Here is a 27,156-nt window from a genome sequence, read left to right as displayed (position 1 = left end):
CACCGGAATAAGTCCCTGGGGGTGGATTAGGCAAATGAACCCGCTGACGTCACTTCTTCTTCTTCTGCTTTGGGTTTACTGGCAGACCGCAAACCACTTCACGGCGTATACTGCCGCCCAAAGTCCCCGGCCCTAATGGAGTGGAGTACTTGACGGGCAGCCATGATAAGAACTGTTTGAATTCTCTAATTGCTCCCTTTAAAATGTCCTTTAACTCAGGATACACTGGATCATCTTTAATGAAAGGCTGTCTCACAATATTTGCGGTCGCAAAATGTAACTCGACACAATATCCAGGCGTTCGGAAACGGCTGATTGTGACAGACAAACGTGGATAACTGTAAGTTGAGATACACATTTATGCCGTAACTTGCCAAAATATTATGTTTTGAACTTTCAACACTATGTTAAACCAAAAAGTGGATAAACAGTAATTACTGTAAAATGAAGAAAGAAAGGTGTTTACTGAGTTAGGTGTTAATTTGCATCATAATTATGTCTCCAAGTGTAAGTGCAGTCATATTCTCTTAGCAAAGCAGTTCTATTTTCCTAAGTCCTGATGACATTTTCCTCAACCCTGTGACGTTTCACACAGAGTTTAAGGAAAAGTGGTTAGGAAAAGACATAACGGCTATTTTTTTTACAATTTGACTGCAACTGACCTTTATAATTAATCAAGTGTAACTACAATTGCCAGAGCTCAAAAGCTAACACTAGGCTATAAATGAACTACAACAGTCACTTGACCACCACCGCTGAGTAATTTCCCTGCCTTACATTTGATTACATTTAACTTCTTTGAACTCTGTAGTGTCATTTAGCCACTCGTTAGCAACTGACAATGAAATGAAAAGTAAATGCTTCAAAATCCTTGAGTTGGATAAGAACAAAACATTGAAATCTCTTAAGCTTGTATTACACCAACCTAATTTGACATCTAAGCAATCATTTAAAAGACTTATTCACTTACTTACTAACTGCCACAACTCCTTATTAAGAACTGAATATGATACATTAAATGTTACAATAGATAAGAAGAATGACAACTAGGTCTTGGATGTCTATTGTGTGTGTTCCTGTGTGTGTGTGTGACCTAACATCGAAGGTCTTCTCACCCGTTTGTGCAGGCGGTGTGTGTCCTCCGTACTGTGGGCCAGTGTCTGTGTGAGTGTGTTGCAGCAGGTGTCACCCAGCACTGCATGTTCCCGGCTCTCCAACCGAGTCTGAGTCAGCAGAACAGACCAGACCTGACACACAGACTGACCCCACTGCTCCTTCCTGAAGAAAACACACATCCATGCTCAGTGACAGACTCATGAAACACTTCACCTTACATGTACACTTAACCTGCACCCACATCTCCACACTTATGTAAATATATTTAACATGTTCATACAAATGCTCAACTTCTGACTGTGCTATCTTCATTAAATAGTTACTTTATCACTTTATTTTTACTGTATTATTATTTTAATTTGTATTTTATTTTAACTTTATTTTTACCTTGTGTAAATCCTGTTTTTCATTCTGACAATGTTGCTTCTATAAACGCCCGAATTTCCCCAAGGGGATACATAAAGTTCCATCTTATCTTATCTTATACTTAGGGAAGCCTAATGCACATGGGCGGTTCTAGGGGGGGACCAAACCTCAGGGAGAAAAATCGTATAAATAAAAAAGAAAATGTATCTTACACTTGACGTCATGATTTAGCTCTCGTACATAATGTCTGAAATTTCTACATAACATTAAGCTGTCTTTGGCTCTATTTCTGCTGTAACAACGTAAATGTCCCCTCTGTGAGACAAATAAAGGTTTTCTGATCTGAATGCTTACTTCTTAGTCTTGTGTGTGTATCGCTCAGTGAGTTTGTCGAGGGCGCGAGCGTATTCAGTCTCGATGTCGCCTCGGCGCCGCAGAAACTCTGAGAGGTCTGAGAGCTGCTGCTGTTTCACATCCACCTGAGAGTCCAAAATCTTGATCTGGTCTGTCAGCTGAGTGCGCAGGTCTGACACACACACACACACACACACACACACACACACACACACACACACACACACACACACACACACACACACACACACACACACACACACACACACACACACACACACACACACACAGTGTGATCTTTATTTTGTAAAAATATCCACCCCAATATATTTGGACATTTCCGTTTTTGTATATTTTTGTGTTTTGCCTTATACATTGTCATTTATTTACAGTATCAAGTGTTACACATCCCAGAAATCAGCACAACCTCAGCTAATGATATATGTATATCTATTATGTACATGTATATATATATATATATACACATGTACACATACATATATACTGTATATATATATATATATATATATATATATGTATGTATTATCATTGTATCAGAACTGATTAGAAGATTCTAACTTCTTCTGTTCATTAGTTATGCCCATTCTTTTGGGCAGTGTCCATGGGCGGAATTGTCATTTTTTTTGTCAAGACTACACATGATATATTAACCCAGTCTCACGGCATTTCGTGTTATAGTCACGAAATTAATTGAATCTATTGATTCGTGTTCACCAACACGATTTTCTCCTTTTTTTCATGTCACACAGAACGATTTTAAAAGCGATGTATTTCTATTGGTAGTGTGTTTCGTGCCTGCACCACATCTTTTTGTCCGGTCGGGTCTTGGAATACCAGAAGCTGTGTGGTTCATAAAAACATTTTCTTACTCAATATCTTACCCTAACCCTTTTATTTTAAATTGTATAATGTCAGAGTTTTTTTGCCGTCCACGAGGAAAATAAATGGGGCTCAGAGCCTCAGAATACTGAAATCTGTATTTGTTGTCATCTATTTTTCCTTCTAATTTGTTAATATTTGGTGCAGGCACGAAAGATACTACCAATAGAAATACATTGCTTCTAAAATTGTTCTGTGTCAGAATACTGAAATCTCATCATGTGTAGTTCCAGTCCACAATCACACATGGCATGCTGAGCAGATTCGTCTGAATTTTCATCAACATCGTCCACTTGAAAAATCAGCTCCAAAGCCTCAGCTGTAGTAAACTTCCTTGCCATACCTCAGTTTACTTTCAAAACACTAAAAGAACGTATTCCAACTTTTATTTTGTTTTTTCGTGCGTTTCGCTCCACTCCACCCAATGCAGTTTGGTTTTCGTGCTCACCACTCCACTGAGACAGCTAACTGTGTCTTTGTGGAAAAGGTTAAATGAATGTCGGACACGAGTCCATATGTAGGTGCTGTCTTCCTTGATCTCAGGAAGGCTTTTGACACTGTTGACCACCAAGTGCTCCTTACAAAGCTGACTCATTTCAATTTTTCGGCAGTTTCGATACATTGGTTTAAGTCTTACTTATCGAACAGAAAACAGTGTGTTTTCGTCAACGGAGCCAAATCGCCCTACCTTGTGAACCCTGTTGGGGTTCCACAAGGTTCCATTCTTGGACCATTACTGTTTTCACTGTACATTAATGACTTGCCTAATGTATGTCCTGAGTTGAATGTACAAATGTATGCCGATTATGCGGTCATCTTTGTACATGGGAAGAACACTGGCTGAACAACATTTGCTTACAGTTAAATGTAAAAAAAACAGTATGCATGATGTTCAGTAAACGACCAGTCAAAATCGAAGGATCCAACGTGTTTTTAAACGGAGCAGAAATAGAACTAGTCCCCCACTTCAAGTATCTTGGAGTCATATTGTACTTGAACTTTACTTTAAAGAAACATATCAAGAAAGTATCCAATACCAAATTCAACTTGCTAAATTTTTTCTTAACTGTCAATGCTGCAAAGTCATACCTCCACTGCATGATTCTATCCCACATTGAATACTGTTTTACAAACTGGTCGTTTGCTTGTGCCACAAACCTGAAACAAACAGAACAGCTGTACAAGAGAGCTATCAAGGTGTTTGACAGAAAGCCAAATTCATACCACCACCGTACCATCCTAGAAAATCACAATTTCTTGAGTTTTGACAATTTTAAGTCTTTTAAAAGTATGTGTTCTGTTTATAAATATTTACATGGACTGGCCCCCCTCCCTTAGGGGAATTCATCCACAAAAAAACACACTGGACGCTGCACTAGGTCAGAAACCAGAGGAGACTGTGAAGTCCACCATAGACGGACGACTTTTGGACAAAATGTCCTCTCCATTAAAGGCAGCTCATTGTGGAATAGCCTCCCAACTGAGATACGGGATTTTCCCACTCTCAATAGTTTTAAAGGTCAACTAAAAGAATGGTTGAGAAACAAACAGACGTGTAATCACCGCTAAATGCACTTTTATACAGGGGTATCTCCTCTTGCACTTTATGTAGCACTTTTATCTTATTATTTTATATGTCGTAGCTGCTACATTGTACTGCCATGTGGTTAATGCTTGTATGCTGCTCATGCTCTTTCTGCATATCATGTATTTATGTTTGCTATGTATATAAATGTCATGTTCTTATGTTGTATGTCACGGGACTACGGATGGAAATTAGCTCAAAGCTAAAATCCGGCTCATTTACACTTGTAACCATTATTTTTGTTTTAAAGTGTTCATCAATGTGCACTGTCCCGGTTCAAATAAACGATTAGAAAAAAATATATATTGCTGAATGAGACTCCATTTTACTTTATTTTTAAACATGTTATTCTAACTGAGTTATTTTGCTAACTGCAATATGTCAAATATGACCAAGCAGCATATTTGTGTTGTTATAAATTGTATGTTGCCGCAGACGTTCACTGATAGTCTGCAGCTGGATGAATGTGTAGAGCACTCATTCATGCATGAACGCACATGTGCTATCCTATATGCATTCATGCATGCAGGTGAGTGCAGCGGCACAAACAGACGTGCAATAAACGGGCACAGATGTACATGGAGACAAGCACAGGACACACACACCACCCACTTCGAATGATATCTGCCATTACATGGCCATTATCAGTGTCCTAGATATGTGTTAGAAGGGGGCTGCAACAACTACGAATAGGTACAGAACGCTGTTACCATCTATTGACATGGCTGCTCACTGGTAAGAGCATGAGGAGACAATGAAGTCCACTTAGGGCAGATAGGAGCATGGATGTAAAGCCAAAAGTAAATGTTGTTTTATTTTAACTGACGTAGCCAAAGCAAAGTGATGCAACATTATGTAATTCACGTGAAACTAGGCATGGGAATGTATCAATAATACCGATTTGATCAATCGATCAATCGTAAACAAAAAAGAGTAAATGGCTTTATTTAATTTTTCACTTCGTTATTATCAGCTATAGCGTTTGCATAAAACACAATTCATATAGGAAATAAAAGAAAATATATTTGTATTTAAACATTTGCTTGGGTTAAAAAAAATGGTGGTCTCTAATATCTATTTTACTGTTTACTGCTGTGAAAACACAAATTAGTATCTTAAACTAGCATTTCACCACTTCCTGTCTGTGAAAGTCAATGGTGATTTGAACAGGTTTGTGGTTAGAAGCCTGAAAAAAGGTCTGTAATTTACCAAAATCCAATGGGGAAATCCCATAGCTTTTTGCCGAGGGAGCCTTTGCGATGCTAACATCCATGTCAGCCTAAAGCACGTCATCACAATGTGTGGAACAAATGGGATGTGTCGCCTCAGACATTAGTTTGTCCTTATTTTATTATTTTACGCCATGGCTCCGGTCTGAAACTTACTGAAACATGAAACAACACACGTAGCTTCTCGATGGGAACCAGTTCTTGGTGACAATCTTTACGCCCCATGTAATGTAACGTGACAAATGTAGGCATACAGTACTTATGTTAATCCTAACCATTATCCTTCTTCTGAACCTAACAGATACTTTTGGTGCCTTTAACCTTACCTGCGTAAAGGTGAAACCTAACAATACTATTCCCCTTGACGTTGTGGATGTATTTTGCCCGCTACTCATTGGTTTTCCCTTCTACATCATTAGATTGGAAGTAAAAACAACTGATAATGTTAATGTAATGTACATTTATAATTGGGTGCACGCACATCCATAGTGGCTTACCTTTCATCTGCGAATCGTACTCGGCCAGACTTCCCTTCTCCCTCCTCAGCTTTACATGTGACGTCATCATCTTTGACCTCTTGACTCTTGCCCGTCAATGAGACTGTCCTTCCTGACCCCTGGTTGATCTCGCAGCCTCTAAGTATTGTTTCCTGAAAACTTTCAATCTCAGTTCCTGCTTCGGGTCTGTCGTCCTTGACCTTCCCTCCCTGACCCCTTGGCCTCGCTGCTCTACAGTTTCGTGCGGGGCATCAGTGTTGATGGGCTGCTCTCTGCGGGGATGCAAGTCTGGTCGATCTGCTCATGGAATCCCTTCGGTTTCAGATGTGAGTACTGATCCATAGATGAAGTGGCCTAAACAGCATACAGAGAGATACAAGAAGGGAGGGGAAGAGAGGATAACGGTGAGACAAGAATATGGATGACAAGAGGACAACAGGGAGCAAGAAAAGGAGATTTATAGAGGCCAGAATGTGAAAACGAGAGAGCCAGAGGACAAATGAGGCCAGGGCGACAAGACAGAAAGGGACAGTGACACCAGAGAAGGGAGATTTAATAGGAGGGACAGCGAAGGGTGGGGGGGGCAGAGCACAGAACGGACAGTAAGAGGGCAATGTGAGAAAGGCAGGATGAAGGATGGGGGATGGGAAGATGGGAGGTGATGAGTAACAGCATTAATGAAGGATGTTAAAAGGCCTCGAGGGTAAGCCACGTCCATAAAGGTAATGGTGAAATACACAAGCAAATGTCTCCAATGATTTTTTTCTTACACATGATGTACCAAGCTTTACAAATTAACTAAAGGAAAATGTTCAAAGATGAGTATCTAGATGCACAGTACGATGTAGACCATCAAGTATTCTACCTTTGGTTGACTTGCAATTTGTTGACGTATAACAATTTCGCACATTTGCTTTGTGGTTTACCATTGGTGGTGAAGCGAAACTTCACCAATTTCCTGCATCAAAGTCAATTTAATCAGCATGTACCAATTGGGTAAACAGTTGTATAATGTAACTTAAGGCTCGGAAATGGTTTGACAGACCTAGAAACCTAGAAGAATTCCCATAGTAATGTCATCAGGGGTGTCTCCATAGAAATCGGCTCAACATAGAGATATCTAAGTGTTACGGCTGCTGCCTTCCTGGTCGTCTTGATTGTGTTAAGCTGTGTTATATGCAAATGAGCTGTGCGGTTGCCCTGACGTCATTGGCTGCCATCTCCTGGTCCGCCCCCTGAAGATTGTGATTGGAGCACGCCGGGCACTCCAATCACACTGCACAGCCGGCGCACACCTACTGGAGATGACTACAAAGCCTGAGGACAATCATCACTCTGGAGGCTCTGTTGAGTGAACAGACGCCTCTCGCTAGTTTGTGTGCAAAGCTGTTAACAGTGGTTAACTCGTGTGGTCTGTGTTTGTCAGTATTGTTGTGATTAGATGTGCTTAGATTAGTTTAGTATTGTTTGACTATTGTCCTCTACCTTAGCTGTGTTTTATTACAGCCTTCCTTTGTTAGTTAGTACCACTTTGACAGTGAGGGTTTTAGTTACTATTTATTTTATTATCTATTTCTTTGTATGTAAACAGGCTCCCTTTTTAGAGTCCTCCCTTTGTTTGGTTGTTCATTTAAACTTGCGCCCTTGTGGCCACTTTGTTTGTTTCTGGCTGCCTGCCTGCCATTTTGTTTCACCCTGGTATAATAAAACCATTTATGATTATTACCAATTCCAATCTGGTGTATGTTGCTTTCCTCTTCTCCTGGTCGGGACGCAACACCAAGTCAATCGGATAATAATGTGGTGAGTCTATAGAGTAATGTTATGGCCACCAGTTTGAATTATTTCAACATTTTCTTTAGGCAGTTAGGTCTAAAAACCACAATACTTATCAGCCTCAGCCACTGTTGCCATGTAGAAGAAGCAATTAAATTGCACAATTTTGAGCTGTTGCAAATGTAAAATACTTCCCATTGACACAGTTGTTTTAAATCGTTAAAATGTAAACCGTAGTCAAATGAAATCATCCAAGCTGCAGATTGTATTTTCTCTGCTCGGTGATATAGGGGATGTTTCCTATACTATTTACACAGTCTTGTACCTGCAACTTTTTTCAAAGAACCAGATAATTTGTAACACTTTTGTTCATCTTTTGTGCTGATCGTGTGTTCAGACAGAAAGCCTGGTAGGCTACATTTTAAGTCGACAATACCATAAGAAAATAACTTACCAGCAGTAGCAAAATGCAAGTTAAAAAAAATCTGTGTGTTTCCCTGTGCTTATTTCATATATTTATAGATAGGGGAAGAAGAAGGAGAGTCTGGAGGGAAACCACAGAAAGCACCATCTCTGTGTGCTTGTGTTCAGCTCAGCCTTTGACTTAAGCTCACATTAGGCACACTCCCATAGACACGGCCGAAGCCTCTAGCTAACAGCTAACGTCTGAAGGGTTGGTAGTGAGTATATCAGGACAAAAAATGGAATGCCTAAAATAGAACTTCCACCTTCGCATCTATATTTGTCTTGGAAAACATTCAAACTTTGGGAATCAACTCAAAAGCATTGGTTGTTTACCTGGCAGGCAGGGTGTCATCTAAACAGGCATTATGGGAAGTGTAGGATCAAGCATTCATGGGACAAAACTAGGGAATACTGTATATCTCAGTTTCTATTGTGTTGTCTTTGAATGGTCAAAAAGACCATTCAAAGACAACACAATAGAAACTGAGATATCTGTCTCATGCAAGCCTTCAAGCTTTATGGAAATGCAATATTGAATCACTTTACTAGCCCTTTAAAGATAGTTTATGACTTGATTTAGTTGACTAAAATGTTGGATGCTGTTGAAAGAGTAGGATGACAAGGGAAATCAACATCTGGAGTTCTAAACAGTAGATTGCCAAGCTAGCGTACATTTAAAAGGTTAACCAAATTAGTCTCTACACGCTCATGACTAAATGCTAACAGCGCATTAGACACAGGCATTTGCATGGTTGTTAATTAGTCAGCGTTAACTGCACTGAGAAGATACGTTCACACACCCATTGTGTCTGTTTTTACATTTCAGACGCAGAGGCAATTCAAAGTGCTTTACAGTACATGATCATTATCACATAATAGTAAGACAACAGAAGAAACACAATACATAAACATAATGGAATAACAGATTCATAAAAACAATGCATAAATGAGATACAAAATAATTTAAAAACGACATTGTAAATACGGTAGGTGCTAAAAGAAGTTAAAAGGCTTCTGGGTAAGCAGCTGTAAAAAGTAGTGTTTTTAGCCTCGACTTAAAAGAACTTCTCTGAGGTCTTCAGCGTTGGTGAAGACCTCAGGTTTTCTGGAAGTTTATTCCATTTGTGGGGAGCATAAAAACTAACTCGTTCGGAGCCGGGGAACAATGAGTAAGCCCGCCCCCGATGATCTCAGAGCTCTGTGTGGCTCGTAACAGGGCAGCATGTCGGACATATATTGGGGTCTCAAACCATTTAATGCTTTATAAGTTAGCAATATAATTTTAAAAGCGTATCTGTAAGCTACTGGTAGCCAGTGCAGAGATCTGAGTACTGGGGTGGTGTGTTCTACTATTTTTGTTTTGGTCAGGACTCTGGCAGCGGCGTTCTGGATTAGTTGACGTTTTTTAACCGATTTCTTACAGAGACCTGTAAATACACTATTACAGTAATCAAGCCTGCTAAAAACAACTCGTTTTTCAAGGTCTTGTTGAGACATGAATGTTCTAAGTCTGGCTATGTTTTTCAGGTGATAGTATGCTGATTTAGTAATTGTATTAATGTGGGATTTGAAATTGAGGTCGGGGTCCAGAACTACGCCTAGATTTCTCACCTTCTCTGATGTATTTAGTAGTAGGGCTTCTAGTTTAGCGCTTACTTCAGCCCATTCCTTCCTTTTGGCACCAAATATAATTGTCTCTGTTTTGTTTTTGTTTAATTGTAGGAAATTGTTGCTCATCCAGCTACTGATTTGTTCCATGCAGTTGGTGAGGAATTGTAGTGGTCCATATAGTCGCCAGACTTTATTGTAATGTATAACTGAGTGTCATCTGCATAATTGTGGTACGACATTTTGTTTACTTTTAGGATCTGGGCTAGTGGAAGCGTGTATATGTTGAATAGAATTGGACCAAGAATCAACCCTTGGGGAACTCCTCAAGTCATTCCTGTTTGTTGCGACACAAAGAAGTCCCTGTCCTGCAGATAAGATTTGAACCAATGAAGTGCTTTGCCAGATAAACCAACACAGTTTTCTAGTCTGTCCAGTAATATTTTGTGGTCCACTGTATCAAAGGTGGCACTGAGGTCCAGCAGTACCAACATAGTGATTTGCCCCTTGTCTGTGTTTAAATACATGTCGTTTAAGACCCTCATAAGTGCGATCTCAGTGCTGTGATGGGCTCTGAATCCAGACTGGAGAGTATCAAAGCAGTTCTTTTGTGCCAAAAAAGAGTTGAGCTGATGGAAAACAGCTTTTTCTGTAATTGTACCCAAGAAGGGTAGGTTTGCAATTGGCCTATAATTCTGCATGATTGAGTTGTCTAGGTTTTGATAGGCTTCATTACTGCTGTTTTTAGTGCTTTTGGGAACTGTCCTAGAGGTGTTGACTATCTCTAGTAGCTCTGATGCCATGCAGTTAAAAAAAAAAATCAGGAAGCTTGTGGGAATACTATCTAAGCAGCAGGAGGAAGAACTTAAATGCAACACAATGTTTTCAAGGGCATTATGGCTGATGAGATCAAATTGTGTCTTGCGGATTATGTGTATTTTAAGAGGATGAATGGTTGCCATAGACCCCTTTCCTGAAATGGAGGCACTCACCCTTAATCTTATATTTTCAATTTTGGTTGTAAAAAATGATGCAAATGTGCATGACTCAGTAGAGAGGGGTTCAGGGGCAATTGGTATGCGGGGGCTTGATAGCCGGTCAACAGTTGAAAATAACACACGTGTGTTATTGCTGTTTTTGCTGATTATTTCAGAGAAAAAGGAGCGTCTTGCGTTCCGTAGTTCGAGATTACAACTATGAAGACTGTCCTTAAATATCTCAAAATGAATAACATTGTTCCTCAATCAGCCTCAAGCAACGTTTTGGGTTTGGTTAAAATCCCAAACAGTCACTCATTTCAGACACAGACACACTTTGTTGACGGTTTCAGAAAGAACTATTGAGTCGAGAGCGGCAGAGAGATTTTCAGAAAATGAGACCTTGAGGGCCCCAGAGGCCTTCATCAGTGCATGACCTTAATCTGCGCAGAACAAAGCAGGAGTAAATTATCTGAGGAAGAGAGAGGAGGGGATGTGAGAGATACAGCAAAAAAGACTAGGGAAAAACCATGATTGACTTAGAGGAGCAGGGGGAGGGGGGCAAAAGGGGCAGCGAGGGCAGAGAGACAGAGGTTATCTAGGAATTGCGTTTCGCACTTTAAGTCAAGGTCATTGAAAGAATGAGGTTGCAGAGTGGATATAAAGCAGATTAAGGATGAGAGGATGTGTGGTACAGTGCGATGGATCCTTGAGGGGATTTTCTGCTAATTTGCTCTGACGGAAAAGATGAGGCACGGAGCAGAAGTAATACAAGTGGGATATTGTGTTGGATAGTACGAGTGATACTGTCAGGGGATTTCCTGACATCGCCGAGAGCCAATCACACTGAGACGTTGACCCTGTTACTGTATGAAGTGTGGTCTTTTGAGTGTCTTGCAGGAGGTGAGATTTTAACCTATAGATAATACTGTGAAACTTACAATATACAAATACAATCTTTCTTTATATAACAACTTGTAGGTTTAAATATGCAAATTAAGCATTCTCTTATGAAATATGCACTAATGTGCATACTTTTAAAGAGAAGACATCTGAACTAGTAAATTCAGGTTCCAATTTCTTGGTCAAATGTTTTTACAAAAGGAATTTATTTTTCTTACTCTATCCATAGACAGACAATACTGTTAAAAGCAATGAAAACCAATGTTTCCACCATGTTTTTAGTAATAAAACGATTACATATTTCTTGTATTACACGTTTTTTCCCCCTTGTCTGAAAGAAGACATGTTAGGGAGGCAGAATACACATAATTGTGACCAGTTCATGAGAAATAATGAGTTTGCCTGTAGTGTCCCGCCTCAAATCCATACAGCTGCATTGTTTCTCAACAGCTGCCATATGAGTAAAAGATGGTCTCTGATCGCTGCAGATCCTGGGACAAAGCCAAGAAACGTAAAAAATACAACATATGGGTGTCAACTGGACTTTTGGCCAGATGATCTCACCTCCTGAAAAGTTGACTTTTGGGAAATAGGAGGTTTCAGCTGCGCTATAACGGCACGCAGAAGCGTTGGAAGTTCCATCCTTATCAGTCAGAATGATCACAGAAAAACTCGGTCAGCATGATAGTGTCAAACAAGATCTTATGCGAATCTGTGCTGTCAAACGTGCTCTACAGTATGTTAACTGCTCCATAGAGAAGTTAGAAAGAGTGTCTGTCTGCTTGTTATAACCATAAACAGGATTGGAAGGAGGTGCTTGTGGCAATGTATACTGCTGTTTGAAAGATTAGAATAAGAATTCATCGAATTTGGAAACTTAAAAGCTTAAAATTACTTTAAAACAATCATACAGGGAAAAAAAAGATATTTTAAGTACTAAGAGGGCATTCAGAGATGGCAGATATTGGCCTAAGACATCTCTATAGGTACAAGACTGCAACATTTCACACTATATATACGTTTCATAAATATTGTGCCTGTGGGTTTTAATACTACTTTTAAAAGAAACAAGCCGGGTCAAAAAACAAATCCTCTTTGGCAGAAATAAATATTATTTTTGTGTCTGCCCTGTGATCCACTCAACATTTCAAAGGATCCTTAGTTAGTCTATGCTACACTTTACCTCCAAACTTCATGGAAAACAGGCCAGTAGTTTTTCTGTTATTCTGCTGACAGAGCGACAAACCAAACCGAAAACAGAGCCTCCTTGGAGGGGAATATGATAGGGTGACGTGTTATCTTACGTCCAGGGTCTACTGTAGGTTCAGCAGCGACATGGGGGGTAATGGAATTAGCTGAAACTATCAGCAGATAGACCCTGTGCTGTGAAAGTCACGGCTTACAGCAGCTTCTGTTCTGCAGATCCCTCATGACCTGAAGTTGATTCATCACGAGACTGAACCATGTTATAGTAGAGCAACATCATCTGCCATGTCTTTTTTTGTTAAATGATGCTATTCGGTTGGAAATATCGTTTTTTTTTAAATATTTTGCAGATACTTCCAGTGGGAGATATGATAAAGTCTAGGCTAGTTTACTCATCTTGAGCAGTTTTGTTCCAATTGTGGAAATAGTTATATATAACTAGCTCTGTAAGAAAGTGTACATAGCTTTAACTTATCAGAAGCCACTGTGGCCATAAAATACAGTAGAAAAGGAACTGACTTAATCAAAATCAAAATCTAGGTTAGGTTTGCAAACATAAGCTACATAAGATACTATTCAAGCTAGACCACGCGGCAGCAAAAACCCGGACTAAGTTAAATTCAGAGACAGTGCACTTTTGCGGATAAATTCAACTTTAGATTTGTAAGAGGAAGGGAGTGCTATTTTCTTCCAAAAGTAGCATAGGCTTGCTTTAAATAAAATGAAAATCATTGACAGACATCAGACATTGCAAATCAGACCCTGAGTCTTTATTGGCTAACAAGCATGGTACTGCAAAACACTGAAGCCTATAAAGATGTCAGCTCCTTCATTGCTTGCTTAACTGCAACCAAGTTCTGGAAGTATTTCATACAGCTAGCCTGCTCTTCAACAGGTGGAGTGCCCCAATACTGGCTCTAGGCTGAAAGGTTCTATTAGAACACGTCATCTGATTCAGGCAGTTGCAAGGAAGCTATGTCCTAATGCAAACCCTGCAAGATTGGCTATGCAAAGCAGCAAAGAAAGTTGACGTTTTTTTTCTTGCCAGACTCTCTGTACACTCTTCTATATCCTTCCGAACTGCTGCTTGTGCAAACAGGAAACCATCACATAGTATGGAACCACAGTCTTTGCCTCTTGCACCATCTTTACCCCGTACCTGCGAATCTCACAGAGAGTTTTACGCAGGCGCTTCATTACAGCCAAAAAACTCAACACAGGGACGATAAGATTAATAAAACCAAGTGTGGCCATCAATCACTTGTTACGTTTAGAATTAAAGGGTGAGAATGAATTGTCTTCGGCAATTTAGCTAATGAAGTATATTTGACACATGCCTTTCAGATTCTGCCATGGGGCTAAATTGCAAAAGCACTGATGGCATGTTTGTATCAGGTAAGGCTGCGAAATTAAAGCCAAAGGGAGATAAATCATTTCCTTTGCCGTCTATGTTTCTCAGGTCCTGATGGTGGAGTTATTTGTAAAAGATCCTTTACAGGCAATGGTTGTGGAATGCATTGCTGTTCGACCTGGTGGAGAGCCTAAATGAGCAAAAAAGTGAAATGAAAACAGTTTTCAGACAGTCGGTGCACTGTGAGGCGGAGAGGCTGTCAGGTCGGCTACATCCGCCCTGCTGAGACCTCCACTCCTCCACCAGCAGCACATTCCCTGGAACCCTCCGAAGAGTCATTAGAGCTCAATGTGGTACTACCTCTCAAGTGTTGCTGTGCTACAGGTTCTTTGAGTGACGCTCAATTTCAGGTACTTAAGTCATTCCATTTTGTGCTACTCCACAACATTTCATCTGATGGCTTTTGTTACTTTGCAGGTCCAGGAATCATTGCATGTGCACGGTGAAATGCATGTATTTGGGAAGTAGGATCGTCTGGATCAATAAGATTTGGATGAATCTGTTTTCCTTACTTAAATGTAATCTAATTCTTTAATCAAAGTTTATTTTTTTAAGAATTCAAGGTAGCATGTGATGGGTCATTGCTACACATATGGTAATTTGGGGGTGTAAGTTTTGCGTTAAGTAAACATTGAAGCTAAACCAATTGCTTCAAAATACTTATAAAGAAATTAGTACAATTTCCATAACTGGATTAAATTACATATTATGTTTAGGCTTATACTGTTTCAAATTTGGAGGAACATGTCCTAGATAATGTGTATTGACATTCCCCTAACCCTAACCCTAACCCTAGCCCCCATCCGAAATAAGTCAATCTATCAGAATGAGCATCAATTCATGTGCCTTGTGCTAATACAGAAACAGAAGCACCTGAAATAGATCAATTGTGACATTATCCTCAGAAGTACAGAGAATTATCTTGTGATGTTTTTGTTCTTTGTGAATCAAAAAGTCGATTTATAGCAACTTCCTTCTTGGTGGTTTTGATGCAATGAAGGCGAGATGGTCAACCATCAGCCTTGTGTTTGTGGTCAGGTATTTGCATCTTTGAGCAGACTTGACTGGCAGCATTTTAAATGTACAACCTTTGAGCTGCATTTCAGTGATTAAAGTGTGTCATTGATTCTATTCTAAAGAACCTAGATCTTGCTGGGGTTGGATTGTCATCATTTTTGAGAAATTAAAAGATATTTTTTTATCTTAGTAATATATGTATATATGTTTCCATCACCCCTTGTTTCATATGTGTGTCTCTCTATTCAATGAATGATCTCAAAAGAGAATAAGTTAATGAGAAATAAGAAGGCGCACAGCATTAGCCTACCATTTTGAACTTGAACCAAAAACGATTATTAAGAAATTCTAAAACATTATAGTCAAAACTGTTAGTTATAGTTTAAGCTTTGTATGGTGTCATTATCGCACACAGTTGCGATACATTATAAATAAAAAACATCATAATCTTGCTATGCTTTCATCCAATAAATTGCCTGACCACCTTTATTAGCACCCATTGGTTATGGGTGCTAATTTCAAGATCTACTCCAATGCCATTTAGAATCCATTGTGAACTGGGAATTGCTTCTGGATTGAATCGTGAGACTAACAACCATACTATATGTGTAAGAAGCTGTACCTTATGCTGAAAGCGGACCTCCTTTTATGGTTAGGTAATCTAATACTCATAAAATAAAATACGAGATTTTTATCATTTATCTTAGTTTCTGTTGAAGAAACAAGGCTGCTCTATTACATTACCCTCACAATCTTTGTTGTTGCACTCAAGCACAAAGGACTTTGTGGATGCCTCTGAGAGAAGAGGTTGGCTGTTTGAGCCATTAGCTTATCTTCATTATATAATAACAGAATGTGAATTAGCTGTCAATGGTGGAAGCTGGCGTGGCGTGGGGTGGGGGGGATTACGGTTCCATGGCTCTCGTAGCACAGCCAGTGATAGAGGAGTTATCTTTACAAGAGGCTGTAAATCACCCCCATATGGTCAAGGCAATGTGGCAACACACACAATGTCATAATTACACAAGCATGTAAACACACACACACACACACACACACACCACACACACACACACACACACACACACAAACGCACACACACACACACACACACACTGAAAATGCTGCACACATATTACATAATTGATAACATCCATTTGTCCACTTAGAAACCCCCCCAGTGAATAGTGTGCCTTTAAACAAAACTATATATAAACACACATATAATACTTCATGCACACAATTTTATGCACACAATTTTACACACACACACACACACAAACACACACACACACACACACCACACCCACAACACACACACCAGGTTGTTTTGGATTCACATGCAGCCGTACATACCTCACTTTGTGCTCTTCCTCTGTCCCCTCACTATCTCTTCCTCCGCTCTCCTCCTCTCCTCTCACCATCCCCCTCGTTCTCTGTGTCACACAAAAATACACACGGAGAGAGGAGTCTGTTTTGAATCTGACAGATTTCTCTCCGCTCTGAACCCTCCTCCCTCTCTCTCTCTCTCTCTCTCCTCCTCTCTCTCTCTCTCTCTCTCTCTCCTCTCTCTCTCTCTCTCTCTCTCTCATTTCTCAGACAACTCAGAAACAGCCCTCCCTCTTTTCTTCTTCCCTCTCCTGCCAGAAATGCCGTCCCCCTTTCTCTCTCCTCCCATTCCCTCCCTCTCTGCCTCGTGAAGCCAACCCAAGCCCCGCCCCCTGCTCTCTTCCTCTCCTCTGGGCGGCTATAAATACTGCTGCTGCTATGAATACACTGCCTTTCTCCCTCAGCATCCCTCGCTCCCACTCCCCCCCCCTCTCCATCCATCTCCATCCCTCGACTACCCTCCCTCCCTGCCTCGCTTCAATCCCTTTCTCTCGCCAAATGTTTTCTGATGACCTTGTATTATTTGCCGTCACATGACAGCATCCTTTACCTCTCTCGTGCTGCAGCCGTTTCCTTGCACACATGCTATGGACATGGCATGTTTTCGAGCAGCTGCACACACCACACACACACACGCACACACACACACACACACACACACACACACACACACACACACACACACACACACACACACACACACACACGCACACACAGAGTGTAGACAGCAGGGCTTCCTGTCTGTTGTGCCGGATGCGGGCATTTTTTATTCCTTTTCAACAGCTGAGAAAAACACACTGATTAAGAGATGCAGCATCTACAGTGGATCACATTTCCCTTTACTCCTTCACAGACCAATCCCACTCGATGAGTCAATAATGGACGTATCATGTCATGTACTAAGCAATGAGACAACAATACATTTATTCTAGTAAAAAGCTGGATAAAGGATGAGGGATTTAATGCGTTTCTCTCAGCATCCTTCTTCCCTTCACTCCATGTTTTAGACGGCAATGTATCAAACATCGAGGTCGATTTATCATCCTGAATGCAGCATTGTAATGAATAAAAGATCAACTGTTTTGTTGTTTTCACTGCGTGTATTTCTCTATATACATTAAAGAGCCTCAACATTTAGTCGACTAATCCATTAGAGAATAGTAAGAGAAGTACAGGCTGCTTTGATGATTGAAAATGTATTAATCGGTAATTTTCCATGCAAAAAAGTAAGAAAATACAGTTTTTCAAACCATTAAATTACGAGATGTATTGGTTTCTCTGTTTAATACAATAATAAAGTGAACATCTTTTGCTTAAGGAGTGACAAAACAAGACATTGTAATGCATCACAATGGACTATGAGGAATTGGGTTTGACATTTCCCTCTATTTTCTGACATCTTTTGGAATAAACGAAGAATCAATAATGAAAATAATTGTGTTTTCCAACCCTACAGTAATAGTGACTTGTCAATCAGGGAGCTACACCCTAAAGCATACCTGGCTTTACCGTCTCATTTCAATCTAAATAGGTCCATAATTCACAAAACAAAACATCATACTTGAAAGAAGAAGACTTGAAATTAGAAATTGAGTTTATTAGTTGTAGCCCTATAGAAAAACACGTTATATATCCAATATGTCAGGCCGATGCACCTGCACATAAACAAACGCTGGACAGATACACATCGTACACTAACAGTACAGTAGGTAGGATGAACATTAGGCAGCATCATGTCTCTGCCTTCGCTCACTGCCAGCATTATTGCCTGGGAATGAGGTTACGAACATCTGGTGCAGGCGCATTATGTGCACCGAGGGTACACTTAAACAAAATCAAATCCTCGCCCGTAGCCTATACGGTATGTCACGGACGTAATTAATCCTTGGATTGCACCGGCGCGATATCTTCGTAAATAAAACCACAGAAACCGAGAGCAGACACAAAGAAGTCTAGCTGATTGTAAAGAGGGTATTTCCTGCAGCCCCTTTGATCTGGGTGATTATAGACTACCACAGGGTGCCTATGGGTTAGGGTTACCATATAAGGTAGCTGTGTGAGCCTGTTTATTGTCATGGCTTCAATTCAATTCAAAACCTTTATGTATCCAGGTGAAATCCCATTGAGATCAATGAACTCTTTTTCAAGCGAGACCTGCAGGCTTGCTTTCTTTTTTTTTTTTTTCATCAAGCTTACAAGATTTCGATATTGCTCTCAATTTTGTCACATGTAATCTTCATTATAACTTTAAGAAAAGGGGCTGCACCATTTTTTTATATTGTGAGAGCAATGTCAGTTTAAATATGCTCTATTATGCTTTTCGGAGTTTTCTCTTTCCCTTTTTTGTGCATGTCAAGGTCTGCAAAGGCTACTATCCAGTTCCTTCCAGACACTCCCCCCACTGTTTGAAACGCCTCGATTGGGCTCCTTTATTTACTTCCATAGTAGAATAGGGCCCCTTTAATGAGGGGGCGTTAAAGGGGCCAGTACATTATGGTCCTGCTTGCCAGGATAAGTTATTGGTTTGTGACTCTGTTTTTATGGTACTTTCTGTGTTCATTTCAATGTTTAGATTTGATGCATAAAAGATTATTGGAAATAGTTCTCTCCATATTGTGCATATTTTGGCATAATATAATTCGTTTTTTACATTTTCCTGTGTGAAGTCCATGGCAGAAGTAGAACGACAGAAAAAGTCGAAATATATTTTCAGTTAAATGATTTTATTTGCATTAATGGGGAAGCAGATGATAACGTTTTCTCCAAACTGTTTGATGCAAGAGGCAATTATGAGTCACCGGCTCAGAATCAGCATGACACTATGTGTGTGTGTGTGTGTGGTGTGTGTGTGTGTGTGTGTGTGTGTGTGTGTGTGTGTGTGTGTGTGTGTGTGTGTGTGTGTGTGTGTGTGTGTGTGTGTGTGTGTGTGTGTGTGTGTGTGTGTGTGTGTGTGTGTGTGTGTGTGTGTGTGTGTGTGTGTGTGTGTGTGTGTGTGTGTGTGATTAGGATTGGTGTGAATCAAGTATTGTGCCGCTGAAGGCCACATTGTATCTCTGTGTGTTCTGGAGAGGAAGTGCTGGTGCAGGTGTGTTTCAGAACCAATTCCTCTTCGCCTCTGTTCGCATCAGAGCCGCCTGCAGGTCCTCAGCGGTGTGTGTGTGTATCTTTAGAGAATGCGCGAGGGCTTTGTGCAGCTCCTCAGGGGCGATCATGTCGAGGCGCAGCAGAGAATCCACCAGCTGCGAGCGAGCGCTGCCGATGAATGAGTGCGACAAGAAAGGCGCGAGGCCCCCGCCGTTTTTCGTGTTGTAGAGAGGGACCCTGACCATCCCCAGAACCTGGACAGAGACAGAGTTGGTGAGGAACAGATCATGAGGTAAATGGCTCAGTCCCACTGGACGGAAAAGGACACATACCTCCTGTCCATGATCGGTTGCAGTGGATGCAGCCTCTTTCTCCACCTCCTTTATCTGCTCCTCCTCCATCTTCTTCACATAGAAGTGACTTATAAGACGGGAGGGGGAGGAGGGGGAGGAAGCAGGGGCATGGCAGCAGTCCACATGATCCTCTGCTGATATAGGAAGAGCAACGCCCAGCTCTTCCAACAACTCCCTGCTAAGCCCCGCCTCCAGAGTCTCCTCTGAAGGGTTAACATACCTGAGGTGTGGGACATGGGGTCAAGGGTCAGGATGAGATTAGAAAGTCAATAAACAATGTCAGCTGTATTGCTATCCAGAGACTCCTCGGTGCAATAAATCAAGCTGATTGAAAAGATAATTTAATTTTAAAACCCCAAACACAAGGACGTCTAATTAAAGGGGCCCTAACATTCCAGGTGCATATCAGTGTGTAGTGTATCTACTGTGACATGTCTCCATACTTTGATGTACAAAAAGCTCTTTATTTGGTGCTGCAGCACCTCTTTTCACCCTCTGTCTGAAACCAGAGCCCAGTCTGCTCTGATTGGTTATCTGGCTGGCTCTGTTGTGATTGGTCAACGGTTACTATCAAGACGCTGCCACGTTCAAGCAAAAAACGTATTCATTTTAAACACTATTCTAGTTTTGCATGTTTGCATGCTAATATTCATACTTATTACCACTAAACCCCCACAGCTGACACTGTTTGAGGTAAACGGTTAACAATGTACATTTGTTATACTTGGTGCAAACACAGTATAATAATACAATTAAAAAGTAAGACACTGTGTATGTATTGTGTAAGAATGGGACGGTGCTGCTTCTGACCATTCTTCATTTATTTTGCATATTTCTTCATAATTTTTCAGACATTTCTTCAGGTCTTGTTAAATAATTTCACTGTGTGGGTGAATCGTGCCTGAGCAATGTTGGCAGTGACTACTGTAAAATCACAGACACAAAGTGATAAATAGAAAGATGAATTAAGCAGAACCTGTCTGGCAGTTGCAGTTGTTTTTGTTCTTTATACTGCAAGATCAAGCACCTTGCAGAAGACAGTGTCATGCTCATCCAGACACAGTGAGTGCATGTTTGTTCAAGTTTACATCTTTTGATCTGTGAAGCAAACAAGAGATCTACAAAGCTAAGCTAAACATACCTGTGTGTGCACATAAAAGGATGAAACAAAAGCAGCACCAGGAAAGACTCACCCTCCAGGGAAACCCAGCAGACCGTCAAAGCGCATCTGCATCTGCGGTGGGAAGTGACAGAGGCTGTTATACACTCACACACTGATGCATGCACAAAGAGAGGCAGAGGTATTTTGTCAAAAGACACCCTGGTTTGGAGAAACATGCAAGGAGCTAAGCGGTGTGCTGCTGTAAAGGGGGGCAGCAGTACAACATTTCTCAGCCACCTAAAACATGTCATTATCGGATTGTGTATGTTATATGAATACTATGTATTTTATTGGTCCACCTTGCACCAGACTCCATTAACACAAACTGTTATTTAATGTTGCAGAACAAAGGACTTGCTACTCTAATGCTACATTCATCTTTTCTGAATATTTGGTTTTTACCCCATGTCAATTCTTGCATAAACTGACCCCCCCTGACAAAGTGACATATTTTATGGATATTTCATGTTTTTTTCTTTTCCCTAATAATTAACCTTTTTTTGTGCCATTTTGGTTGTCTTAGCTGCGTACTTTCTAAAGCAAGACAAGTCTGTTTACCAGAGGTAAGGCTTCTAGGTCTATACCCAGTGCTTGAATTGGGCCGGTACTCACCGGTACGCAGTACCGGGACTTCTGATTATTAACCATTTGCGTACCGTTACTTCTTACTGCGTACCGGCACCTCATGACGCATCTAGGTACGCATATTTGTTGTATGATTCCCCTGAGCTCCATCCTTTCCTGCTGAAAGATGCATGAGTGTACTCAGGGACGAGGAGTCATTTAACCAGCCGCCAGTAGGAGTCAGGCTTTAGCCATATCCGCTGCCTTTCATACTTTTTTTAAGTACAGTGAGCCTTTCTAAAATATACAGTAAAGAGACAAACCCACCAGCATTATAGGATATACCAGTGGTTCTCAAATGGGGGTACGCGGACCCCTAGGGGTACGTTGGGGTACTGCAGGGGGTACGTGAGATTTATTTTATGTTAATGAAAAAAAAAATAAGTAATGCATTTAAACAAACTACTAATAGTAGATTAACTACTTTCTTCGAAAGTTTACAGCAATTCTGGATAATAAAATGGGAAAAATAAACGGGGTGCTCTCTTTTCCTCTCTCTCTCCTGACAGCCCGTCAGTCTCGTGCAGCTCGCTGAACCTGTAATAAGTGACCCGACAGTAAAGAATACATATATTTATAACTAGTTTAGCTAGTTCCAGAGTAGATAAACTAGCTTAGTGTGTTAGGTCTAAGTCTTAGTGTATTTTGCTCCGCTCAACGGTCCGTCACAGCGGCGGAGCTGTGATCATGCAGAGCTGCGTGTTCTCCGTCAGCAGCAGCTGATCTCATCTCTGATCTCTCTCTCGCATCCGGTTAAACTTTACTCGCGTTTATATCCAAATCTATCAGATCTAGCTAGTTTTAGTTAATTATATGACTGCCTGCTGATCAAAGGACCTAAACAATAAGCGTTGCTTGGCAACGGCGTGTGGCCGCAAAGTATAGCGCAGCATTATGCATATGTTTATATGAGGGGTCAAAATCCCATGCTCATAACATGCTCATATATTTGTTTCTCTTCATTCCCATAGCCCCAAAATAAATAAATATACCAATTTTAGGAAAAGTAACAACGTTTGAGCAGTGTGGGTTTTATATTAACAGAGTTACACATACTGTATTTCAAAACGCGAAGTGTAATAACTGCAGAGGCCTTCCTGTCAGAATGACAAAGATCATCAGTGAAGCACAAGCCCATGTTTCTCACTAAATTGGTTTGCCATGAATTTAGAGATGGATTGTAAACATTTGAAATGTAGCATTTAAGTGTTTCTCAGTTAAAATGTTGTTGTTTTAATAAATCAGACACTGATTGTGCAGCGCTGTACCTCTTTATATAGGCATTTTTTACCTAACAAATTGTTTTTGCGCTGATCAGGGGGTAGGCTACTTGGCTGAATCTTTTTTTCAAAGGGGGTACATTGTTGAAAAAATGTTGAGAACCACTGGGATATACTATATGACCTGATGCAGGCACATGTATAGGCTACTACGTCATGTTCTCTATGAGAGCCCCGGACACCTCCCTGATTAGTCGTGGATAAACATGCAATTTCTGAACGTTACAGTAAATATTCTGTTTTTTAAAAAAAAACTTAAATGTGGGGTAGGTAATTTTGGAGAAACCAGCTGGAGTGCGCTAGAATTTGAAAATACACAGCCGGAGAAAATCTGCCACTTCCTTCCAGAGCCCCTCCTCCAACACACACGAATGCGCACATGACCAATGAGGGCACGAGATAAGTTTGTGCCCCGATGGAAGGCTGACAGGCAGGTAGGCCATCCAGTTACTTTAGCCGGGCCGGCTCAGATGATTGGTCGTGCTTTTTACAGCGCTACGGCTTCCACAGATGACATTTTTTTATGGATTTTTTGTCAAAGCACTTAAGATATTCATTGCTATCGGGATGTTAAGAGCATTCCATGCAATATAACAAAAAGTGTATCTCGAGCCGGTTTCTCAAACTTACCTACCCCACCTTTAATATATATATATATATATATATATATATATCTTTATATGTAAAAATATATATTTATATATAAAAATGTTGGTTTCTTTACAGATATTAATGAATGACTGAGAAAAAGGCAAACTGTATTTATTTTGTATATTTTTCTCACACCCCTTGTGACCCCACCATGATCTCCAGGTTTGGAACCAGTGTTTTAAGTTAATATAAAGATCACCAAAGTCACACAATAACTCAGACAAATGAACCAATTGAGGCAGGGTGAGACCAGCGACTCCAGTGTTCCTACAAATCAAAATGACTCTTTTTGTAAATGGAAAAAATAAAACAGAGAACACTGACTATGGATAAGTGTGTCATATAAGCCCCTATCCAACACTTCAAACTATCCACACACACACACACACACACACACACACACACACACACACACACACACACACACACACACACACACACACACACACACACACACACACACACACACACACACACACACACACACGCACACACACACACACACACACACACACGCGCTTTTCCTCACCAGTATGATATGTCTGATTGGAATTCTCCCAAACAGCTGAGTTTTCGTGTCACAGTAGAGCATCACGTGACACGCATGCCTGCAGCCTGAGCACGCCAACGCCCCAGCTCTGGACAGCTTTCCACTCGCCATCTACAAGTTCACACAGAAACACAGAGCAGAATTACAGTCACAGTTCACTGCTCAATGATCATTATGCATGGCTGCCGCCTGTAATGTGCTGCCAATGTGACATCATCCAAGTACCCGCTCCCCCCTCCATCGTTTGCTAACCTGACTGAAACTGGTTAGCTAAAAGGGCTGTAGGTTTATATGCAGAAAAGCGTATGCCTTATGGAATGCTATCAATGCTATGAAGCAGAACCAGGAAGCTAACAGGGAAATCTTTGTGCCTTTTGTTAAAACAGCTTTGGCTCCCTCTGCTGGTGTGGAGGTGTGTATCAACTGCAAGTTTCAAATGTTGTTTTTAGTCACTGTGTATCTTCGTCTCATAGACTTCGAAACAATTCTATATTTTCACAGAATGGCAATCACAATAATGCTTTTTTATAAAGCAATCAGGTAATCCAAAAATATATGTTATACTTTCTACAGATTTCCTTTTTTTTCTCAACTTTTTAGCACTCAACATATGTACTGTTGAATGAATGCCATTTTTATTTTTATTTATTGAGTCAGGCACAATGAGTTTACATTTATACAGTCAATATTGTTTTCCCAATACCACGTCCAAGGCCTCAGCAAGGTGTTTGAAAATGTTTGTCCAGTATCCTTGTAGGCGAGGACAAGACCAAAACATATGAGTCATGTTTGCTGGTGAAGTATGACATCTGTTACAGCTATCCGTGACATTTGGGTATATTTTGGAGAGTTTAGAGTTGGTGTAATAGATACGGTGGACAACTTTTAGTTGTATAAGATTGAGCCTGGCACAGGACGTACTATTGTTCACTCTCGTTAATGCGCCATCCCAGACCTCATCATCTATTGCTTGGAATAGTTCCTCTTCCCAATCTTGTTTGATTTTACCAAGCGATGTTTCTGTGAGACGGGAGACGGAATTGTAAATTCTTGAAATCAAACCATTTTCGGTTGTTAGAGTGTCCAGAATTGAGTCAATTATTGAATCCGGAGGGATAATGGGGAAGGAAGGGTTGTTTAGTTTAACCCAGTTACGGACCTGGAAGTAGCGAAATAGATGAGTGCCTTGAAGGCAAAATGTGTCAGAGAGTTGGCTAAAGCTAGCGAAAACATTGTTAATGTAAAGGTCCCTTACTCTGATAAGACCTAATCTCTGCCACATAGAGAAGGCCCCATCAGTGTAAGGGGGGAGAAAGAGATGATTGTTGCGAATGGGACTATGAATAGAGGATCCACAAAGTCCATGAGCCTTTCTGAATTGGGACCATATTCTTAGGGTGGAAACAACAATCGGGTTATTCGAGTATTGAGTTGGCCGGCTGGGTAAGCAAAGCCAAAAGTGAGGTATTAGGACAGGATTTGGCTTCAAGTTCACACCAACTCAATGTTGGTTCCTTAGTCCATACAATTATTTTGTGGATATTGGCTGCCTAATAGCAGTGTTGGTGTCACGATTCTCAGGTTATGTCACGTTTGTAGTTTTGTCTGTGTTGGTGTTTTTCTTGTCTTTGGGTTTCCTGTTTTATTGTGTAAAGTGTTCACCCCCGTTTCCTGCCTGTCTGCTTTCTGTCTGTTTCCCTCCCTGATTACCCGATTGTGTTCACCTGTTGTCCTTGTGTTTCTCCTCCCCTGTCCAGCTGTGTCTTGTTCTGTGATTACCCTTCTGTGTATTTAGTCTAGTCTTCCCCTGTGTTCCATGTCGGTTCATTGTTTTCCCTCCATGTTATTCCACGGTCTGTGTTCCTTGTGCTGCTTTGGATATTTTGGATTCTGCCTTGTTTTTGCCACAGCTTTATTATTGAATAAAGCTAGCTTTTCGTTATTCTGCTTTTGAGTCCTACCTGCTTCACCCATTCGTAACAGAATGAACCGACCAGATTTGGACTCAGCAGATTTTAATGTTTTGGCTCCACAGGCGGAATGTCTTGGGTACTCTCTGGAGTACATTTTTTACACCTGGAAGAACGCCTCATCTAGACGGGGTAAAGAGGCTGCTTTGAAGGAGGCACGCCGGGAGGTTGCTCGCAAGCCCTGGCTCAGGAGCTTGTTGCCTGAGTGGCTACAAACCTTTACAAGTAGCCCTGAAGAATTGTCACAAGCTTATAACCCTTTCCTGGGATCCGACTACTGTCCTGTTGAAGGTCCACAGAGTCTCCAAAAAGCCTCTAGGAGATGCAGGGCCAGGATTCCAGCCCGTGCTCCAACAGCCATGATCCCGGCTTCAGTTCCGGTTTCCACAGCCATGGATCCATGCACCAGTACCGGCCCGCAGAGCTATGTTTCCTTGCTCGATTACCTGGCCCACACAGCCATGGTCCAGGCCTCTGTTCCGGTTCCAGCGGCTCCAGTTCCAACCTCAGACCTTTTCTCAGGAACCCGTCTGGCGTTTGGAGGTCCACGGAGCCTCCAAAAGGTCTCTGGAAGATGCAAGGCCAGGATTCCAGCCCGTACTCCAGCGGCTCCGGCTCCGGTGCCGGTCCCAGCAGCCATGGTTCCGGCCCCAGTCCTGGTCCCAGCTGCCATAGTCCCTCCT

General features: G+C 41.0%; 2 protein-coding genes across 4 annotated transcripts in view; both read right to left on the bottom strand.

Annotated features, from left to right (window-relative positions):
* Positions 1-16,935, bottom strand: part of arhgap4b (Rho GTPase activating protein 4b) — a 40,554-nt gene extending 23,619 nt beyond the window's left edge. For both annotated transcript variants that reach the window (XM_034087742.2, XM_034087743.2), the window contains exons 1-4: positions 16,767-16,935; positions 6,048-6,401; positions 1,837-2,008; positions 1,116-1,278 (exon numbers count right to left, since the gene is read on the bottom strand). In XM_034087742.2, the coding sequence (XP_033943633.1) occupies positions 1,116-1,278; positions 1,837-2,008; positions 6,048-6,117 (405 nt within the window). In that variant the 5' untranslated portion in view covers positions 6,118-6,401; positions 16,767-16,935. The remainder of the gene's footprint in view (positions 1-1,115; positions 1,279-1,836; positions 2,009-6,047; positions 6,402-16,766) is intronic.
* A 2,827-nt stretch (positions 16,936-19,762) lies between these two features.
* LOC117449715 (U8 snoRNA-decapping enzyme) lies at positions 19,763-24,845 on the bottom strand. Of its 2 annotated transcripts, XM_034087550.2 has the most exons (5): positions 24,756-24,845; positions 24,483-24,614; positions 21,430-21,470; positions 20,216-20,456; positions 19,763-20,137 (listed from the first exon to the last, which is right to left on the bottom strand). In XM_034087550.2, the coding sequence occupies exons 2-5, from the start codon at positions 24,612-24,614 to the stop codon at positions 19,892-19,894; spliced, it is 660 nt and encodes a 219-aa protein (XP_033943441.1). In that variant the 5' UTR covers positions 24,756-24,845; the 3' UTR covers positions 19,763-19,891. The 2 variants fall into 2 exon arrangements, with proteins under 2 accessions (XP_033943441.1, XP_033943442.1); XM_034087551.2 differs by having other exon boundaries at positions 24,483-24,843.
* Positions 24,846-27,156: the final 2,311 nt, after the last annotated feature.

This window comes from Pseudochaenichthys georgianus, chromosome 7 (genome assembly GCF_902827115.2).
Source record: "Pseudochaenichthys georgianus chromosome 7, fPseGeo1.2, whole genome shotgun sequence".
NCBI lineage: Eukaryota > Metazoa > Chordata > Actinopteri > Perciformes > Channichthyidae > Pseudochaenichthys > Pseudochaenichthys georgianus.
This window is presented reverse-complemented; position numbering and strand designations above follow the sequence as displayed.